This window comes from Colletes latitarsis, chromosome 2 (assembly GCF_051014445.1).
Source record: "Colletes latitarsis isolate SP2378_abdomen chromosome 2, iyColLati1, whole genome shotgun sequence".
NCBI classification, from domain to species: domain Eukaryota; kingdom Metazoa; phylum Arthropoda; class Insecta; order Hymenoptera; family Colletidae; genus Colletes; species Colletes latitarsis.
In genome coordinates, this window is record NC_135135.1 from 6,164,204 (window position 1) to 6,185,816 (window position 21,613).

Consider the following 21,613-nt stretch of genomic DNA (forward strand, 5'->3'; position numbering starts at 1 on the left):
ATGTTTTTACAATATTCACGATTCGTCTCAATGTTTTTACCTTAAATGATTATCAACTTTAAATTGAGTTTAAAAAAATACAAAAAATTACCTTCTTGATTTTTTACATTTTAAGGAGTCGTATCAAAAATCATAAAGAAATCTATTCTTGGGTTTACATTATTTCTGAAAATATCACATTTCGAAAATAGTTGTTGGAAGATGTAGTTTAAATATTTAAGTGTTAAGACTTTAAAAATTTCTAAAATTTATTAATTCACTAATATAATTGTTATTTTTAAGGATTAGGAAATTTTTAGTTTGGCATGCACTTTAGTTTATTCCCATAAGAACGTCGAAAGCTTAATTATCATTTTAAGACTTCGACCTCTTCTACTGAATAGCAATGACGTATCATTTAAGAGTAAACATAACTTAAAACTTTAGACTCGTTTTTCTCGAAACTGCATCTCCAACATAGATAGAGAGGATATCTCGAAAATTACTGTATCGGTTTGGACGAAATTTTTCCTTGAACTTATAAAACAAAAATAAATTAAATAAACACGAAATTTTAATAGTAAAACTTAGCAAAAAATTTTGGAAGAATTGATTATTACTGGTTAGCATTGTGATAAATAAATATTGCTACAGACTTTAAAGTTCATTTCTTTTTTTAAGTGAAAATCATTCGATCCTATCACTATTGCCAAGGCTGTTTACGATACCATAGGTAAATAGTTTCTGAAATTTTAACTGCAAACACAGAGTTCGCATTCTAAGTTCAACTTTTTGTAAATCAAATTTACACTTTTGCAAATCAAATTCATCCTTCTCTCTTGAAGTATGCGATCTTGTTGGTTATACAATGCATACACTACTTTTTCTACCACCATATTCTTCAACGACGAATCCTATTGAAGAAGTATTTTCAAAAATAAAATTATATATAAAAGATATGCTGGCTGATTTTTCAAACCATAAACATTTGGTAGATATAATTAATGACACTACTACAACTGTTGCCCCACATAATTTTTTAAAATTATTATACAAGTAAATATTGTATAAAATTAGCATCAGTTGCACAGTTTTCATACTATACTCGTATGTATAATAATTGTATAATAATAATTGTATAACGAATAATGAATTAGTAATTGCGATTAAATAAATTCATGTACGTCTTTATATTACATTCAGTACATTCAGAATATTTCAACAATTTTATTTTTATTTCAGAAGCTTAAGAAAACAATTTTTTACAAAAATTTGATTTGCAAAACCTGTACCTTCTAAACTATTAACCGTCTGCTCTCGAAACATGCATCGTTATTTTCTGCATCTCATTTCTTCTGAGTAGTACGTTCCAGTTTAAACTAACGTTATTTATAGATTATATTATCTTTTGTAACCGAAGCTTTTAACGGTGTGCAGAAGAGTAAATGTTTTTATGTCACCGCGTATTCTAATTCATGTTTCACGCATCCAATTATCTTATATATGTATACATTGTATATAAAGTTATCTCTTAATACAGACACGTAGAGAAAGAGAGTGTCTGAACTATTTAGTATACTATAAATATGAAATGGTTTATTCTGCAAGTACGATCTTTTCTGTTGTAGTTTATTCAATGTCCAAAGTCGAAGGCAAGTCTCCTTCTGTATGTCTGCTTAAAATCATCAATTGTCAATCCGTTTACACAAAATATATTTCTTTTATTATTCGCGACTTCGTCTCTTTTATACAAAGTAATATTTTTATTGAAAATGACAAATATGAACGAAACATGATTTTAATACCAAGGCTATATATAATGTAGTATTATGTATACCATGTTTCAGAGTTAGGAATTGTACATATGTATAAAACATAATTTTTAGATTCTTATCGAAAACAAAAATAAGTAGATCTTGGTAAAGATCAGCCAAAATCTTTATAAACTATAACTCACGAGATATTTAAATAAATTTCGATACCAATAAAAATTTATTTCTCAATGTTTCATGACTGTGATATTAGTATACAGGGTGTTCGGCCACCCCTGGGAAAAATTTTAATGCGGGATTCTAGAGGCCAAAATAAGACGAAAATCAAGAATACTAATTTGTTGATGAAGGCTTTGTTAAAAAGTTATTAACGTTTAAAGTTCCGCCAGTACTGAATTTTTTTCTCCAAAATGCGTAGGATTTCGGGGGTATGTCCATTCACCAAAAATGATTATAATTGGCCCCCGCAACCGAAAATAATTTTTTCAAAAAGATTTGAAATTTTTTTCCCCCGTCGAAAAATGGCACACATTCTCGAATTTTTTTCGAGAAAGTGGACAGGATTTCGGGGGTATGTCTATTCACCAAAAATGATTGTAATTGACCCCCGCGACCGAAAATAATTTTTTCAGAATTAATTAAAAATTTTTTTTTTCGTCGAAAAATTTAGGCACCTACCCCCTGCCGATTTTTCTTACAATTACTTTTTCATTTTTAGTAATTTTGTTTGACGCCCTACAGAAAAGTTGTCTAATACTTTTTTGTAGGTACTCATGAGCTCTACTTCAGAAAAAAGTTTCACAGAAATATATTCGCTATTGTAGGAGTTATGGCTGTTTGAAAATTGGACCATTTTTATGGGGTTTTTCTCATTTTGCGGAGTCAAAGACCAACTTTTCGAATATTTTTGCAATTTGTACATATTCTCCATCAAAATACGCGTAGTTTGCTTTTTTAAACATTAAAATCGTCCAATCCGTTCAGAAGTTATGACGTTTTAAAGATTCGCATGAAAATTCGGGCAAACATTTCTGGCCAGAAATTATGTTTTCGGCAAGGAATTTTTTTCTCGAAACTGAGTAGGATTTCAGGGGTATGTCTGTTGACCAAAAATGCTTACAATTGACCCCTGCAACTAAAAATAATTTTTCCAAGACGATTCGAAAGTCTTTTTTTTTCACCCAAAACTTTCAGCACTTACTCGAATTTTTTTCTCGAAAGTGGGTAGAATTTCGGAAGTATGTGTATTCACCAAAAATGATTGTAATTGACCCCCGCAACCGAACATAATTTTTCCAGAACGATTTGAAATTTTTGAATTTAATTATTAATAACTTTTTAACGAAGCCTCCATCAACAAATTGGTATTCTTGATTTTCACCTTATTTTGGCCTCTAAAATCTCCCATTAAAATTTTTCCCAGGGGTGGCCGAACACTCTGTATAAGGGATTAAGTAATTTTTAAACGAACTGTACTCAAACTGCAAAATATCACCAGATGCCAAACAATAAAAAAAATAACTAAATAACATACTGCTCTACCCAGTATGCGAATTTAGATGCGAAGTCGATTTGACTCGTACTGAAATTATCGTTTCCTTTTTCGTAATAAAAAACAAAATGATTTTCTAATTCTCTGTACGTGTGATAAATAAATACTATAAAAAGTATTAGTTTACAGTTATACTACGTCGACATTTCTCGCGACTTTCACTGTAAACATTGACGTCACTTTAAATTTGTAAACATTTGTATAGATAAAATTTATACGATATACTCTTTCGATATCGTATGACAGAATAGGAAAGAAATATGCTAACGGAGGTTTTTCATTAGCGTGAAGTTTAATCTTAGATGTAAGGATCTCATCCTTGAATAAAAGACACTATTCGAAAAGGAACGCCCAAAAAAAGGAGTCCTTGCAATAAAATATACTGGAATCAAGCAAAGTTCTTGAATACCTAAAAATATGAGAAGTTTGATTGTTTCGAGTTTAATATCCCCTTTGAATGAGGTAGAAACAATGTTAACGATCTATCGATCAGGCTTCTGATCTCCAAGCAATGTCGCGTAAAATTATATAATTAATAATATCTTAAATGTTAATTAAATTATTTTCAATATAAGTCATAAACTTACAATACGATATTCCTCACTTCCAATTCTTAATAAGACAACTAATTATCTTATTTCCCGCCAAACTGATTTTTGCATCCTCAATTATCGAAATTAATAAAGTTTCATATAACACTTATCTTTTAACGTTTATAAGACTACAAACATAGTTTCCTTATTACCAACGGAAAGATGTAACGTTAAAAATGCATAGCAGAACGCAAGAAATTTTGTTCCAACAAAGATCGTCACAGTTTAAGTGAAAGAAAGAAAAAGCATTTGATCAAACTTTTATTTCTAATTCTAATCTTTCTGTACTTCCGGTGAAATATCTCCTATAATTATAAAGCACGTTGCAGGATTAGATTATTTTTATAGTAAAATTTCTTACAGATACACCAAATTTTGTAATATTATTTTGATTGCAATGTTTGCTGCATTGTCTTGCAAAATTAAATTTTCCTCCCTTTTTATTAATCAAAAAACAGTCTACTATAGAAGTGGGAACTAACGATAGAAATCAATACACGATTTTATAAAATGTATTACGAAAATGTTACATTTAATAACGAAAATATCAAACAGCCTAAACGGAAAGTTCACGTCAGCGTGGGACGTATACGACCCACGCGATAGGGCACATGTCAAGAAATAATAATGACACTGTGTCTGTCTGAGAGACCAACTGACAATTGATGACTAAGCCTAACTGGTCCGACAGTCTCTCAAACGATTGTTGATATAAATGCATTAAACAATAGACTACAAATTCACAATAGCATCGACGTACTTCTTGCCTCAAGCAGACCAACCTGTAAATTGTTCTTTCTTGTCCTTGCAACGTGTTTCTCGAGTCAAATATCGATAAAATATCATTTTGCGTACCGTCGTTGCATTGCTTTTAACTGCAAATTTTTTTCCGAAATTTATGTAAAATTTTATACAGACTTTAATTGTTTTTCGATGGATTTAATCAAAATTATTCAGGAAATATGGTAAATATCAATACAGAAAAAGTGATAGGGTTAAATATGTGTAACCCCCAAACGATGACTATGGCATCTAATCGATTAATCATCTCTAAATACTGCAGAAAAATAATCTCGATTTTTTATGTCACAAAAGCATTCAATCAAATTTAAGTAAAAACTTTTATTTCTAATGAATCATTAGAGCACAATGCATCATTTCAAGACAATTTAACTACTTTTATAGTTAAATTTAGTAAAAGTAGTTTCGAAGATTTCGGAGCAATAATTTCAATTTTTGAAATTTTTTGAAATTTAAAAGGATTTAGCGTTGTTCTATGTAGCGATGCTTGGTATGTTACTTGACCCAAAGATCACAAATATTTATTATCCACCTCCCGATAGCTTTAAAACCATGGTGTTACGATTCAAAATTATCAGTTCTTTACGCTACAGATTACACTGGTCATCAAATTTTAAACAATAACTCGTATTCTTTACGATTAAGCGATCTTCCTATTGATTTATGTACACTGAGATAGAAAATAACAGGGGAAACAATTTTTTGGTTCCAATTTAAAAAATATAAGGCATAATTTATTTAATTTGAGTGCAGTAGATTGAAAATATGTGTATGTTAAAGCTAATAAAATTATATCGATTTTTGTCCTTATTAATACACCACAAATTATAAAATCATAAATTAACTGACATAATGGAGCTGAAAATACTGCATTTACATATGTTTAAATAGACTTGGTGTAGCTTGGGTTTAGTTTCCAAAAATAGTCTGCTAAAATTATAAATGAAGTAATAAAGACTGTCGGATATAAAACATAAAAGTCGACAAAAATAATGATTTTTTTAGGTATTACAAAACGTTCATTTTTGGATTTTATTTTAGAAAAAATGGAGCTAATATTATAATTTAACTTTCATTTTTGTAATTAGAGTCATAAACCGAGACTAAAACTGATTACTTAGATGAAGAATACACATTTGTCGTTGACCAGTGATCGAGAAAACGAATTTAAATGACACCATCTTGATTCCAAATATAATTGATAAAGGACATTTTCTCGTGGGTCCTTGATTCTGAATTGAGTCTATTTTTTTATTAAGCAGATCCAAGGACGAGACCTGCAAATTTAAGAAGGTACAAGAAAATCGATTGGACAAAAATTGTTCTTTTGTGGAGGATTGCCTTAATTAACAGAAAGAAAATTTATCTCTGTAAGACACTGTTTGCAAACTTTACTATTAAAATAATATTGAAAAGTTAGGTATATTCAAAAGAAATTGTACTTTAAAAGTAGTAAAATTCTGCATTACAACGATAAAATTGCAAGAAATCCTTTGATCTGCTTATAATAATATCGCGATCAAACTGAAATCGGATGCTGAGTAAGAAACTGAAATACTGCTATCATTATTCAGATTTCCACTAATTGATTTATTGTTTTTTCAAATCAATTTTTATACGAATACTTGATAAAGAGTTTAAATTATTGAATATGTTGAAATCTTGGATAAAATCATCTAAAAATCGCGTAGTACACGCAAGGGAGTAGACTATAGTATTCAGTTTTTTGCTATCTTGGCTTTTTACTAAAAGATAATGATCACAGTTACTAAGTTCTGTGAATGAGCAATTAGACAGCCGAGACTAGAAATTCACTCGAAAATTCGAAAGAGTATCGAAAGCTGAGTAAAAAATTATTGGAGTACAGTGAAGTCGAATTACAAATTTATTTTATTAAATAATGCTACCCAAAATGTCTGTCATCCCCCCCCCCCCTCCCATGGGGCGATACCGATTAGTAATCGTTGCAATCCAATATCATTATTACGTTATTAATTAGTATGTATCGCGTGTTAGAAACACATGCTCCCGTTATAATCACGCGATAAAAATTTCAGGAGCGTGCTTCTTTTCCTCAAGTGTTTTGAAATAACAATGAACCTGAACATTTTCTATTTTCAATTTTGTTTGAGTTGCAAGTCAGTGACGGGAATAATACTAGTTTATAAATTATAATCTAGCATCGAACAGTATCAAACAGAATTGGTACCCACTTGTCACTACAACGAAAGTATCGTTAAGTTTACCATGTACTTCACTTAAAATCGTATACTTTACGGTTTTTATCTGTGAAGCGTGCAAAGCAAAACAAATAAATAAAGCTGACAACAACAGGGCAATCAAAAGCTTATTAGAAATATCTAAATTAAGGAGTAAACAATGTACATGTTAGCCACGCTACAAAAACTAATAAATCGCTAATTCTTTTCTATTTAATAATAACTCGAGGGATAATTATACTTATGGATGTGACTGACTAATCCAGTAATGACAATCCGTGCGATTGGAAGTGGTACTAATTCAATTCGTTGCATAGTACTTTGGTCCAACTGTTTTAAGTACACTCTACATATTTTTGACCATTTAAACAACAATGTAAAACGAAAAATATATAAAAAATTTCAGAAAAATACTAAATATCAAATTATATAATAGAGGCCAAAATAAGACGAAAATCAAAAATACCAATTTGTTGATTGAGGTTTCGTTAAAAAGTTATTAACGTTTAAAGTAACGCCTGTAGAACGGCAATCTGCGAACATCTGCGTACACGCGATAGTGGTTCTCACTCAGCATGAGAAACTCTACTTAATGATGTATCGACAGACTCACAGTTTTCTGAGTGAGAACCATTAGTAGCTGTTCGCAGGTTGCCGTCTCACAGGCGGAACTTTAAACGTTAATAACTTTTTAACGAAGCCTCAATCAACAAATTGGCATTCTTGATTTTCGTCTTATTTTGACCTCCAGAATCTCCCGTTAAAATTTTTCCCATGATTGTGATGGATCATCACGCGATTCATAGGACAGACACATAAGAAAATTTCAAATATAAAAAGATGACAATTATCAAAATTTAACAAATATCGAACTGTATTTTTCTTGTGTCGTTTTAAATCTATCACATATCTCGGGCGTAGAAATTTTCTTTTTTTGAAGGGACGGGGTGTCTAAACAGTTTGAAAACCACTGGTTTGTGCGGTCAGTAAAATCGACAAGTTTACGCTCGCATTTCAATAAAATTCTGTTCGCTTTTTCTAATGACAATTTTCAACTTACAACTCCTCCCTCTGACGTTGAGACAGCACCATTTTCATGATCCTTGCGTGTGTTTGCTGGCTGATACTCAACAGTGATTCAAGTGAGCGCGACTAGATTCTTCTCCAGTCAGCTCCTGATTAGTTTAGTACCCAGCTATCGACATCGCCTGCAAAATAAAGTAATACTAGTATTAGTAAAATAAATAAATTATATTTTTAATACCACTGCAGCGTATCAATCGTGTGAATAGGAAAGTCTTCTAGCAACTTATAAAAGAGAAACTACTCTATAATTTTGAAAAATCAGCTCCCTCTAATTAGTGCTTCTGAAGATCAATTAGAACTAAGTTTAAAGCGAGAATTAATCATTTCTTTCGGTACTTATTTTAATATACAAATTGTTCATTTCAAAATAGAATATTGATTAAGATTATTACACATTCAGAACTCTTTTCAGTAATTTTTCATGGCGTTATTTGCATCAAATATCGGTAAAGCATACTTAAAAATATCGGTGGCATGTGCGTAATGCGTTATCTGTATAGCATGTAGCAGGTGTATGATGCGTGGCACATGTTATTTATTTTCATTTAAACGTTTATTTCAACACAAATTGTGTAATTCCAAACTCTGACCGAAAAAAATAAAAATCTACATATTGGGATCGAACCACGTGTTATACAATTCTTTCTTACCATGTAAACGTAATTTTTGTTATGACTTTAAGAAAAGGTTTTTGCTTAACATAATCCTTCCAAACAAATCTAATATTTTTTCCTATCATCAAAACCAGCGAAATATTTAATGTAAAACACGTTATATAAAAGTGTATTTCTCAATATGTATTCATTTTGTACTAAAATCACCAGCTGCGCTAATGTTAATGGTCAAGAATCAATTTGAAATAAACTATAGTCGTTCTGACGAAAAAAGTATTCATGAACATGTTTCTTTCTTTCATTAGGGTCTGAACATTGAATACAATCATTTTTTCATTACAATATTTTGTATACAATTTACTACGTTAGACTATAATTTCTTTTTTTTGCTCTTAAATTGAAAAACCTATTCAATTTAAGTACGATGTACATATGTATCAAAGTGCTTACAAACCAATAAAAGAAAGCAAAAATACTATCTCCACTTCTACGTGACAAAGACAAGTATTTCAAAAAAAAAATTCCCAAATGAACTTCTCGAACACTGTACCATTATTTTGTATAGTCTAATTTTCAAGTTTTAATTGTAATTGTCAATTAACAGTTTGTATTTTGCAAACAAGTTAAAAATCTGTACAAATTATTTGAGTGAATTATATTAATCGGACACTTCAGATTAACAATTCAAATTTTCATGAATCTTTAATATATTCTACTCTAATTATATTTAAATACACGTCGAAAGATTGTAAGAATATCGATATTGCAACGAAGATATCACGTCATATGCAAATTGAAATTGTAAGAACGATTTAATGAACTAAATAGAAAATATAGAACGTAGAATATAAAAAAATGTAATTTCCTAAAAGAAAATAACAGGAAAACATGATTTCCTGTATTCCTGTGAAACTGTAGTTTTACCGTTTAAAATACTTCCAGCGAAACGATTTCTTATCCATTGAAAAAAGAAAATACACGAGCATTGAAAGGAACGTGTGAGAGCGATTTGTCCCGAACTCCTTAATCGGAACAATAACATGCTCTCTAGACTGTAATCAATGCTGCAATTTATTTTACTTTCCCAAAGGCGTAGCATACATTTTCGCCGTCGAAACAATACGTTCGTTGCAATTGGAAACTGCAAATTTTATGCCAGAAACGCAATAAGAGATAACGATGATAACGATACGTAGCCGTCACACGTACTTTATTATTTCATTTTTCGTGATACCATTCTTTAAATTTACGCACGTTTGTTTCGCGGACAACCTTTATTTTAAGTTAATTTCTTTTCGGTGGTGAAACATGTATTTATCGCTATTATTATACGCGCGTAACAAACAATCGAACATTTCTATAGCTTTCGATATAAAGAAGGAAAACAAAAAGATGGACATTTTATTTTCATGCAAAATTTATTGCAACGTCACTTAAATTATTGATTAAAATAACTGACGCTGTAACAATATTAAAATTCGTTATTCCAAGGTAAATAAATTTCTATTGGAAGATATTTTAATTTTAAAAAATGAACTGATTACGCATACATACAGAGTATTCGGCCAACCTTGGGAAAAATTTTAACGGGAGATTCTAGAGACCAAAATAAGACGAAAATCAAGAATACTAATTTGTTGATGGAGGCTTCGTTAAAAACTTATTAACGTTCAAAGTTCCGTCCGTACTGAATTTTTTTCTAGAAAATGAGTAGAATTTCGGGGGTAGGTCTATTCACCAAAATTTATTGTAATTGACCCCTGCAACAGAAAATAATTTTTCCAGAACAATTTGAATTTTTTTTTTCGCCGAAAAATTTAGGCACCCTACCCCTTGTCGATTTTTCTTAAAAATTCGTTTTTGATTTTTAATAAATTTGGTTGACGTTGTACAGAAAAGTTGTTTAATACTTTTTTGTAGCTATCCATGAGCTCTATTTCAGAAAAAAGTTTCACTGAAATATATATACTATTGTAGGAGTTATGGCTGTTTGAAAATTGGACCATTTTTATGAGGTTTTTCTTATTTTGCGGGTTCAAGGATCAACTTTTCGGATATTTTTGCGATTTGTACATATTCTCCACCAAAATACGCGTTGTTTGCATTTTTAAAAATTAAAATCCTCCAATCCGTTCTGGAGTTATGACATTTTAAAGATTCGCATGAAACTTCAGGGAAGCATTTCTGGCCTCATATTAGATTTTCGGTAAAGAATTTTTTTCTCGAAAGTGCGTAGGATTTCGGGGTATGTCTATTCACCAAAAATGCTTGTAATTGACCCCTATAACTAAATGTAATTTTTTTAGTATGATTTGAAATTTTTTAATTTCTTCTAAAAATTTCAGTACCTACTCGAATTTTTTTCTCGAAAGTGGGTAGGATTTCAGGGATATACGTATTCACCAAAAATGATTGTAATTGAGTCCTGCAATCAAAAATAATTTTTCCAAAATGTTATGAAATTTTTTAATAACTTTTTAATGAAGCCTCAGTCAAGAAATTGATATTCTTGATTTTCGTCTTATTTTGGCCTCTAGAATCCGCCATTAAAATTTTTCCCAGGGGTGGCCGAACACCCTGTATATTGCAAATTGTGCTGACCACCTCCAAAATTTCGAGCTTGGAAAAAAACATGATTTCGCTCGACCCATAATATTTCTTACGCGTTATAAACAAATTAAATGAAACGAACAAAGAAACCCCAATACAAAAACTATGCAGGAAAAAAACAATACAAATTTTCATTCATTACTTCCCTATTTCTTTATCGTATAATGTGTCCAGCAATGAGCAAAAGTAAAAGAAACTGAAGACTGTTTTACAAATTTCTATATCTTAAAATACTAATAAAAGAACGTAGATTTTAATAGTATCATTTTCATTGAATTTTTCAATTCCTTGTTAAAAATGATATCAGAAATTTATTTTAATTCTAAATACGTATCATTTGACGAATGTTTGTGTTTTCAATTTAATTTATATAAATTGTTTCATGCATCAATCGTACTTTTGTATTCTTTTTAACACGTTTACTGCCATGGTGGTCACTGATGCCCGGCAGTTAAAACTTACAATGTATTTCAAAGTCGTTTACAATGAAGGAACTAACTTTTGTATAATATTAAACAACACTTCTATCATTAAGAACGCTACAAAATAAAAAGTACATCATTGAATTACCGAATATTTCTATGTTTTACACTATAATTTGAACAAATGAAGATATGTCTAAACATGGAAAACTAGCGTGGCAGTCACATATTAAACAAGAATTAGAAGTTACGATTTTTGTTACAAATTCCCATATACGCGACTCTGTACATCGTCTTGAGCTACATGTTACTCGAGAAATGATAGAAGTTCTTTTTAAAACGATGATGTCATTCCAAAAGTACCTGTTTCAGTTACACTACATAATAACTTAATCAAATATCATTTAGTATCGATATATAAACTATATTAGACTACTTGTTAAACGCAAAGTATTTATAACAAAGTAACAAAAATGTGCGCCCTCAATTTCGTAAAGCTCTCAACCTCAATGTCACAAACCGTTTATTAGATATACGTACACATACAGTTCAACAATACTTGAAAATAAGAATTAAGGAATTAATATTTATATCTGAAGTCGTTCGTAACTTTGTAACACTTCCATTCGACAACAAACAACGTATAAGGTCCAAAATATCGATTGCATTTCTCTGCCGCTGTGAAACGCTCCTCACGGATGCAATACCTAGTATGACATAACATTTGGCAAAAAACGCGGGCTTCGATCAAATAAATGAGAACGCGATTGGTCAGTGATCTTTGAACGACAGTGAGACATGTCTGCTGCGATTGGCGAAAGCGAGTCGAAATCAGCCAATTAGAAACAACGAATCACGGGCAGCCATCTTTCCCCGGTAACGTTCGAGTCCGCCAGACAGTGAAAATGTCCGAAAACGATAATTCGATGGCTCTGATAGGAAAAGCAATGCATCGGAAGAAGAAATACGCTATGAGGTAAGACCTTGACAATCGCAAAAGCGTGCTGCGTCGTCGCGACGCTTTATGACGATGCTTATCGGCGCGATGCGCCGTAATCGATAAACCGGCTGTCCGCCCACCCTCGGTACTGTGTATGTTTCACCTTGCAGTGCATTCAAATATTCATGCCAGACTCCTTCAATTCTTTACATTCAATCCCATTAATAGACACTATGAACATCGAGCACAAGATTATCCGAATCTCCCACGAAACTTTATTGCACTCGTGTCGCACTTGAACTGCGTTTTTTTTTTGTTGACAAAACTTGGGCTAGATGCGCCCCACTCTTGGAGGTCGCGTGGTGCATTACGAACCGGTTTAAAAATAAAATTCCTACATTTTTAATAGGACGGATACTCGTGTACGAAAATATTTTAAACAATCATTGAAGTCGTCCTAATCGTTATCGAAAAATAAATTTGCAGTTCGTCAGAGAAACACATATATTACTCCGAATAGAAACATTTACACTACCACACTACACTTGCTTCCTAATACGCGATCCTACCAAGGTCCATTTATATGCGATATTAATCATCTATGACTTTTTGCCATGGCTATTTCCAGGATCGTCTGCACGGGTGAGCGACTCTTGGCCTTTTCGACCTCGCGATCTACCTGTGGCTTCGCTCTTCTCGACTAATCTCCTTATGAGTTAGCACGAGGAGTTTCTCGAGATCGTTGGCAACCTCTGCAACGTTAAATACATCGAGGCTTCTCTGTTCGCGCGTTCGACAGAGACAAAGCAAAACTCGTTTGGCAGCAATGTCAGTTTTCAAGAAAATTTGTTAGAAGTTTGAAAAATGGGAATCTAACAACGAGAAGATAACCGTTCATTTGTATCGATGCATTTACGTTCCATGCAGAAACGTCGGGAATTCGAGTCGCTGACAGACTCGACAGCTGATCGCTGACTCGACAGCAACTCGCGCAGACACCGTCTGTCAAAAAGTGCAATCGAATTACCTCTCATTGTCCGAGATCTGACAGATAAGATAATGCGTAAAACTGAGAAACAACGAAATTCAGTACAAAGGTTTAAGTTCGGTTCCTCGACAGTTGCGGCAAAGCCGTTGTACCACCGCACCACGCAAGCGGTCACTCGCGAAAAAATCAATTCGAAGTGACGTGCAACATGTACGTAGAATATGTGTGGAACACAGCTCGATGACTGACCAGGAATCGCTTATCAGCGTCTTAATCGGTTTTTGATCGAGTGTACGATGTCAAGCAGTGTCATGTCGGTCAGAATGCACTGGTATGAAATCATCGGATGAACGCGGAACAACCGTTTGTTGTAAATCGTGTACGGCCATTTTGCTGGAACCTGTCACGTCTGGTTGCTGTAATTTTACAGCTAGCCCGACCAGCCCGCTCGCAAATGCAACGTTAAAAACAAACTTCGCAGACTGAGTGTTCGATACTCACGTCTTTTTGTCGGAGTAGCAGTAACCGGGATCCTTCGAGATCGGAAAAAATCACGAGAAAACCGGACGAACACAACCACCGAAGAACTACTCGAGATAACTTCTACGATAGGACTGTCTCGCAAGGTGGCGCCTGCGAGAATCTTCGATCCCGACGCATGCGTCAAGTATCGATGTCACAAATCTCTCTCGGTGCCCTAGGAACTGTGTGTTTTAACCATACGATTCTTTCTAGGGAATTTTTCATTAATTCCATTTACACTTTTTGGAAAATAAATTAGGGAATCCTTAAATAACGCAATAATATTTGAGGGTTATTCAATGAACTGGAATGAACACTGATATCGTAGAAACTGATAAGATTCTGTCTAAATGGAAATACACATATGACACTAATATTAAACGAACAAAGTGACTTTTTCAGAGTTTCTTAATTTAAAGAGGTTAAGGTAACAAACAATTATTCCAAAATGTAAACATTGTCGAAACAGTAATATCCTTTTCGAAATCAACGGTCTATTTACGATCTAAATGTTTACATTAACTATATATTATTTGTACTTTTTTTAAAATTAGGATTAAAAAGTACGTTATAAGCAACCGATAGTGTAACCTATTTCCGATTACACGCCTGACCTTTTGTTCCATAAATTGGAGACGTTATAAAACATTCCCCTATTTTGAAACCAGGAATCTAACTTTTTGATGGCTTTCTCACAATCGAATTCAAGAGGTATTATCATTCATAATTTTATGATTTTTCTGAACATAAAGCGAAGTCTTTACTTAGATTGGTTATAGAATTACAAAACAGAAAAATCTTAGAAGAATTGCAACTGAAGAAGCAAATGTTATTAAAACAAGGTGTGGCACCGACATTGAACACTTCATTAGCTGTTACATCAACAGGTTCCCCTTCTAATTTGGTAAACACATCCTTCATATTTTAAAAATTTATTTAAGTTTCAAGACGTATCATCATATATTTACTTCTGATATATACATCTCATTAGCCTTCTGCGCAACCTACTGATGGTGTTACAATGAGTGCATCGCAAAGAGCTGCCTTGCATAATGCGCATGCAGCCTCATCAGGGTACTTTGTGACACAAGACTCTTCTTTTGGCAATTTAATTTTACCTGTTCTACCCAGGTTTGATGCTAAATAAAAGAGTTAATTGACATATGTTGAAATTGTAAATAATAAATGGTGTCAAAGACTGTACATATAAATAAGTGTGACTAAACAACTCTAAGAGTTAAATAGTTTTTGGAGTATATCTCCTATAAAACTAAAGGACGGTACAGAGTGCAAATAACAAAATATAAAAATATGGCTAGCATGCAGCTTCGTGAATTAGAAGAATATCTACAACAATTGGATGGATTTGATAAGCCAAAAATATTACTTGAACAGTACTGTACTAGTGCACATATTGCGTCGCATATGTTGTATAGTGCCCAATCCCAATTTGATGACATAGAACGACGTACAGTAGCCGATTTAGGTTGTGGGTGTGGTATCTTGTCACTCGGAGCACAAATGCTTGGAGCAAATCATGTAATTGGCTTTGAAATAGACTCTGATGCACTACAAATTCATAGTAAAAATTGTAGTGATATAGAACTATTTGTGGAGGCTGTACAATGTGATGTACTTCAGTATCTACCAGGTATACACGTATATATGTATATATGTATATATATAGGAATGTATAAAATTTATTTGTTAAAAAAATTACATCCTGTTTACAATTATATTGCAGGACGATTTGAAAAATACTTTGATACAGTGATAATGAATCCACCTTTTGGAACAAAGCACAACGCAGGTACAGATACAAAATTTTTAAAGATAGCAACTAAACTTGCATCAAATACTGTGTATTCTTTGCACAAAACAAGTACGCGTAATTACATTCTCCAAAAAGCTGCACAATTCGGAGCCAAAGGGAAAGTTATCGCAGAATTGAGATATGATCTACCAAAAGCATACAAATTTCATAAAAGAGCCTCTGTAGACGTTCGCGTGGATTTTATACGATTTGAATTAAATCATTGAAATATTTTCACTAGATTTATTGTATATTTATCTAACTATTCGAACTTGATGCCCTGAGCCAATGGCATTTCATTTCCATGATTAATCGTAATAGTAGATCGTCGCATGTAATGTTTCCATGCATCACTTCCACTTTCGCGACCACCACCCGTAGCTTTTTCCCCTCCAAACGCACCACCTATCTCTGCACCACTAGTTCCAATATTAACATTTACTATTCCACAATCGGAGCCTTGGGGACCAATCCACTGTAAGACAATATTATATCTTTAGTAACAATAATATAACACAAATATATAGTGATGCAATTACGCGCTTACCTGAAATACATTTCCGATATTTTTAGTAAACAGAGAACTACTTAATCCTTGTTCTACACCATTATTAAGAGCAATAGCATTTTCTATAGAATTTACTTCAAAAATGTACACAATCGGTGCAAAAGTCTCTTTTTGAACCACCTCTGCATCAGGCGATAAACCGGAAACGATTGTTGGTTCGACGTAAAAGCCAGGCCTGTCTATTTCCTTTCCACCAAATTCAATTTTACCGCCACTATTTAACACATCGTTGATAGCTTTCTATAAAAAATCGTCAATCTTTGCACTACTACACTTTTTGGGACCGTACATAGGATATTATTTATTACATATGTTATATAATTTAGAATATTGCGTAAAATATTCTTGCCTTGTATTCGTCTACTGCGTGTTGATTATGCAGTGGTCCGTACAAAGTATTATTCTCTAAAGGATCTCCTATTCGCTCCAAAATACTCTTGTATGCTTTCTTCAATTTTCCTAAAAAAATTTGCAATTTTGATAATTCGATAATTTTTATATTATTGCTCCATTTTAAAAATGAAACTTAAAGTAGTACCTAAAAATTCATTTTTTATTTCACTGTGAAGAATTAATCTACGAGTAGTAGTACACCTTTGTCCTGCTGTTCCCACACCAGAGAACACTGCTGCCCTCACTGCCATTTCCAAATCTGCATCTTGGGCAACTATTAACAAATACATTCCAAATAGTATTCTATGTAGGCTTATATTCTAGTTCTATTAATACATTCACTACCGGCATATGAAATGCTGATAAATGCTGCGTGTCATCGATTCTGATCAGAGCCACTTTTACATTCATACTGTTCAATCACTATTCGTATATTTTTTAATGTCATTTATTTGTACTACTAGGATAATTAATACATTTTATTCATAATATTTTGCGAAATTTTTAAAGTAATTCATCCTAATCGCTGCCGACCGACTCTGATGAAAATCGCCGGCAGTGAACATGTTAACTCTTTGCGGCACAGGATTTCAGATAATAAAATAGGCCCATGTTGCATAGAAATTTTATTGCATTTTAAATTAAACAAAATTGGTATATTTTTATTAATAAAGGTATCACATAATGTAAAAACATAAAAAAATAGTAATAGTTTAATTAAATTTGTCGCAATAAACCTTCCGCTTGCAACAATTGATGAACATTGGCATGTTGAATGTTGCCAACACAAGTGAATACATTTGTAACATTTGTTGAAGATATTACCAACTACATTACGTAAATAAGACGAAATATAAACCTATGCGCATGCAACTATTGCAATATTTCGAGGTGGAACTAAAAATGTCCCACCATGCATTACGGTGCATCAGAAAGGTGGGACACTTTTAATCCCAGTGTGCTCCAAAGAGTTAATAAATTTAATACAAATATACAGGGTATTCCCGAATAACATATATAAGCGAACAGGAGGTGATTCCTTACGGAAAAATAAGAGAAATAAAAAGAATAAAATTTTTTTTATTTCGACTTAGTTTTCGAAATAATCAAGTTTGAAAATTCACTCCGTGTTACACGCACTAACGGCCGAGATACAATTCGCCCTATAACGTATAGTGTCTACCGTGTTTGTAAACGATGTTTACAAAATATTTACGAGTTACTGTATTCAAAAAAAATTAAAAATGGATTAACTTCATCATTTAATATTAATTATAGAATTGCTGAAATTGATTGCCTCGCTTTTGCTGACGAATACTTCTACAATCTCATAGTGGTCGTTAAGGTTGGAAATAACCATTTTACAAAAGATTTCTTTCTATTGGGTTGTTCGGAAAGTAATTTCGTTTTTCTCCTTCGTGAAAAGGAACAATTTCCTTATAATATATAAATATTTTTTTTTATATTAACTTTTAACGTCGCATCTTTAAGGTTATTAGCGATGTTAGTTCTAGCGTGCTCTTTTAGAAGTGGTTAGATTTCTTTGTACATGTTAGTTTATTTTAGATACTTCAGGGTAGCATCTGTGCATTCTGAAGCTGTCAAGGCTGTTGGTTTTTCTATTTTGTACTTTTGTCTTGAGGTCTGGAATCTCTTGCATTCATACAGCACTTGGTTGGTCAGCAGTGTCAGCTTTTTCATTACCTATTATCCCTTGGTGGTAGAGGACCCATACTAGGATTATTTGTTTGCCATTGTTGGTAAAGTCCGTGTATATCTCTTGGATATTCAATATGGTATCATGTTTGTTTTTATTGCCGGTGTTTCCTATTGCATGAATTACACTTATAGAGTCAGTATAGATGACAGCGTGTTAGAGATTCTGACTTTGTATGTAGTGTAATGCTTTAAGGACTGCATATGCTTCAACTGAGAAAATGGATGAAGCATTAGGAAGGCAAAGTTTTTTGATCATGTTGTCGCATATAATGGCAATTCCTACACCCTGGTCGATCTTGGATGCATCGGTGTATAGCTTTATATAGTTCGGGTATTTTTTATCTAGTTGTAAAAAATCAACTCTGTGTTCTAGGTTACTTTTTTGGTCTTTGTTGCGTCGCGAAACATGCCGTTCCGCTTACAACAGCAATTCGGTGTTTACATTGACGCTAAATGGTTTTAGTGTCAATGTAAACTAAATAACCGTTATAAAGGACCCGCTCCAGCAACCTCGCGACATGGTCCTGACCGTTAGGCCAGGGTTTTTCCCAATACCTGGGACGTGCAGTCCACCCTCGCGAACGCGAAATGCAAGAAGTACCAGCGCACCAATCCTGAACGAAAAAGGTTCTGATTGGATGCAGCTGGCTTCTTGCATTAGGATATAAGGCGCGACATTTAGTGTACAAATCAGACCAAAACATCGAACACCATTACGTATCGTCGTACGAACGAAAGAGGGTCCACGCCACAGAAATACAGTCCACTACACAAACCAACGCCTTGCATATCAGCAGACGTGCAAGAAGAGCTCTCAACAGTCTTTGAAAGCATTCGCAAGAGTCACGTTTGTTTTGGGGGTTTGTATGGTTCCTTCATTTCGCATACGTTGGCTTTAACTGACCTTCCAGAACGTGGGCCACCTTTGATATCAAAATTGTAGAAACGAAATTTTACGAACGAGTTTTGACACTGCTATTCTGTTAAAACATCTTCTCTATACACGTCACATAATTTTATTCTTACTTGAACAGTATTCTTTTAGCCTTTTCGATAATAAAAAAGCAAAATATGCCGAAAATACAGTTTCTGATTTTCCATATTTTACGGGAAACCAACGGAACACAATTGCACAGAAACAAACAAAATTTTTTACAAACAAGCTTTGAAGTGTCAGCTGTGAAAATATATAATAAAAATACGGTTTAGAATAAAGTTGACTGGTTAAAAATACAATTAACGTCTATATTGGTTAGAAAACGAAACTACTTTCCGAGCAACCCAATACTTTATATCGTTTTCCGATCGGGAATTCTACAATTCGGATATCGTTCTTTGTAGTAACGGAAGTAGCAAGTAAACTTCCGTTACAGATTCCCAAAGCTTGGATCATATCATCGTATTCTCGATTCGAGTAAATTATCAATGATCACGGTAGCATATCAAAAGTTGTAGAACATTGTTTATAAACATGGTAAGCACAATACGTCGCAAGGCGAATCGTATTTCAGCTGTCAGTGCATAAAATACAGAGTGAATTTTCAAACTTAATTATTTCAAAAACTAATCAGAAATAAAAAAATTTTATTCTTTTTATTTCTCTTATTTTTCCATAAGGAATCATTCGGAAACCCTGTATAAATATTATAATCTCTTAACTTACCTATTAATGCATTATTGCCTCCTAACTCTAGCAGAAATTTTCCAAAACGTTCTTGAACCTTAAGAGCCACTTTTCTTCCAATGTTAGTACTCCCAGTAAATGAAACCAGAGGAACACTTAAAAATAGAAATAGTAGATGGAGAATAATATATTGTGTATAATACAATTGAATTTACAGAATTAAATATTTCTAGACTTACCGTTTATCATTGACAATAGTTTCACCAACATCTGGGCCACCTGTTACTAAAGATGCAACAGAACCTGGAATGCCATTTCGCTCTAATACACCTGCGATAATTTTAGTAGTTGCAATAGATACTAAAGGGGTGGTAAGTGCTCCTTTCCAAACTATCGTATTCCCACAAATCATCGCTATTGCACTATTCCAACCATACACCTGAGATAATATTTCTGTTTATTATGCTTCGTTCTTTGTTTTTTTAATACTTAAAGTTATACTTACCGCGACAGGAAAATTAAATGCAGAAATAACACCAACAACACCAAGGGGATTCCATTTTTCTAAAAGAGCATGATCTTTTCTTTCTGAAGGAAATATACTGCCAGGTAGCATTCTAGATAAACCAACAGCATAATCACATATGTCAATAAACTCCTGAACTTCTCCAATACCTTCTGGCAATATTTTCCCTAACAAATCATACAATTGAAATTGATACAAATTTATGAAAGAATTCAAATTTTTAATTAACAAAATTTACCCATTTCTAAAGACACTAATTGTCCTAGTGGCTTTAGATTATTTCGTAATTCTTCCCCAATTTGCCGTACTATTTCTCCTCTCGCAGGTGCTGGCAGTGATGCCCACCATGGCCATGCTTTGCGTGTTTCTGTAATAGCATTACTTACTTCTTGTGCAGTTGACGTTCGAACTTTCGCTATTAGTTCACCAGTTGATGGCGAAATAGATTCTATAACCTATTTTGCAACATGAAGTTTAATAAAATAAATGTTTCCCAATGTTTTCGAAAACTACTTTTAGTTAAGAATTTTATTCAGATACAGATCCATTTAAAACGCATTTATTAGCTGTAAACTTGATTTTATCTATACAAAATACCTTGCCAGATCCTCCCCATTGTCCATCATAAAGACCTGGGTTCTCTGTTGTTAGACCTAATTGTTTCAAGAATCCATATTTTGTATCAGTCACCAAATACCTTACCATCTGTAACTCAGAAACGTAAGTAGTATTCCTAGACAATAAACGAAACATTGCCAATTGTCTGTCACTATCTTATACAATTTTACAATATAATGCACGAAGATCGAGGGTTATCTCAATTCAGAGCGATTTTGCTTATCAAGAAAAGGAGGAGAGATATGATAAAAATA

The 21,613-nt window shown here is 32.9% G+C and overlaps 4 protein-coding genes across 5 annotated transcripts in view; 2 read left to right on the forward strand and 2 right to left on the reverse strand.

Annotated features, from left to right (window-relative positions):
* Lis-1 (LisH and WD40 domain-containing Lis-1) overlaps positions 1–14,223 on the reverse strand; it is a 72,237-nt gene extending 58,014 nt beyond the window's left edge. The window contains exons 1-2 of the mRNA XM_076779480.1: positions 14,078–14,223; positions 7,977–8,124 (exon numbers count right to left, since the gene is read on the reverse strand). Of these exons, the coding sequence (XP_076635595.1) occupies positions 7,977–8,014 (38 nt within the window). The 5' untranslated portion in view covers positions 8,015–8,124; positions 14,078–14,223. The remainder of the gene's footprint in view (positions 1–7,976; positions 8,125–14,077) is intronic.
* A 2-nt stretch (positions 14,224–14,225) lies between these two features.
* Positions 14,226–15,248, forward strand: LOC143348957 (SOSS complex subunit C-like). Of its 2 annotated transcripts, XM_076779750.1 has the most exons (5): positions 14,226–14,243; positions 14,312–14,525; positions 14,653–14,809; positions 14,878–15,002; positions 15,090–15,248. In XM_076779750.1, exons 3-5 carry the CDS (start codon positions 14,782–14,784, stop codon positions 15,243–15,245), a joined length of 309 nt encoding a protein of 102 aa, XP_076635865.1. In that variant the 5' UTR covers positions 14,226–14,243; positions 14,312–14,525; positions 14,653–14,781; the 3' UTR covers positions 15,246–15,248. The 2 variants fall into 2 exon arrangements, with proteins under 2 accessions (XP_076635865.1, XP_076635875.1); XM_076779760.1 differs by lacking the exon at positions 14,226–14,243 and having other exon boundaries at positions 14,317–14,519.
* Positions 15,249–15,382: 134 nt separating this feature from the next.
* LOC143348905 (rRNA N(6)-adenosine-methyltransferase METTL5-like) lies at positions 15,383–16,138 on the forward strand. Its single transcript, XM_076779635.1, has 2 exons — positions 15,383–15,749; positions 15,843–16,138. The coding sequence occupies exons 1-2, from the start codon at positions 15,410–15,412 to the stop codon at positions 16,136–16,138; spliced, it is 636 nt and encodes a 211-aa protein (XP_076635750.1). The 5' UTR covers positions 15,383–15,409.
* On the reverse strand, positions 15,771–21,500 carry Aldh7a1 (aldehyde dehydrogenase 7 family member A1). The gene is made up of 9 exons (XM_076779423.1): positions 21,339–21,500; positions 20,980–21,196; positions 20,721–20,908; positions 20,455–20,654; positions 20,255–20,370; positions 17,018–17,146; positions 16,829–16,938; positions 16,459–16,719; positions 15,771–16,386 (listed from the first exon to the last, which is right to left on the reverse strand). Exons 1-9 carry the CDS (start codon positions 21,492–21,494, stop codon positions 16,174–16,176), a joined length of 1,590 nt encoding a protein of 529 aa, XP_076635538.1. The 5' UTR covers positions 21,495–21,500; the 3' UTR covers positions 15,771–16,173.
* Positions 21,501–21,613: the final 113 nt, after the last annotated feature.

Excerpts from the sequence above, each read along its gene's own strand:
- LOC143348957 (XM_076779750.1), top strand. The coding sequence starts at position 14,782 with ATGGCTTTCTCACAATCGAATTCAAGAG. Across the intron at positions 14,810-14,877 it reads CTCACAATCGAATTCAAGAG|AATTACAAAACAGAAAAATC; the intron begins GTATTATCATTC and ends GATTGGTTATAG. Across the intron at positions 15,003-15,089 it reads CAGGTTCCCCTTCTAATTTG|CCTTCTGCGCAACCTACTGA; the intron begins GTAAACACATCC and ends ACATCTCATTAG.
- LOC143348905 (XM_076779635.1), top strand. The coding sequence starts at position 15,410 with ATGGCTAGCATGCAGCTTCGTGAATTAGAAGAATATCTACAACAATTG. Across the intron at positions 15,750-15,842 it reads TGTACTTCAGTATCTACCAG|GACGATTTGAAAAATACTTT; the intron begins GTATACACGTAT and ends ATTATATTGCAG.
- Aldh7a1 (XM_076779423.1), bottom strand. The coding sequence starts at position 21,494 with ATGTTTCGTTTATTGTCTAGGAATACTACTTACGTTTCTGAGTTACAG. Across the intron at positions 21,197-21,338 it reads AATGGGGAGGATCTGGCAAG|GTTATAGAATCTATTTCGCC; the intron begins GTATTTTGTATA and ends GTTGCAAAATAG. Across the intron at positions 20,655-20,720 it reads CATTTAATTTTCCTGTCGCG|GTGTATGGTTGGAATAGTGC; the intron begins GTAAGTATAACT and ends ATATTATCTCAG.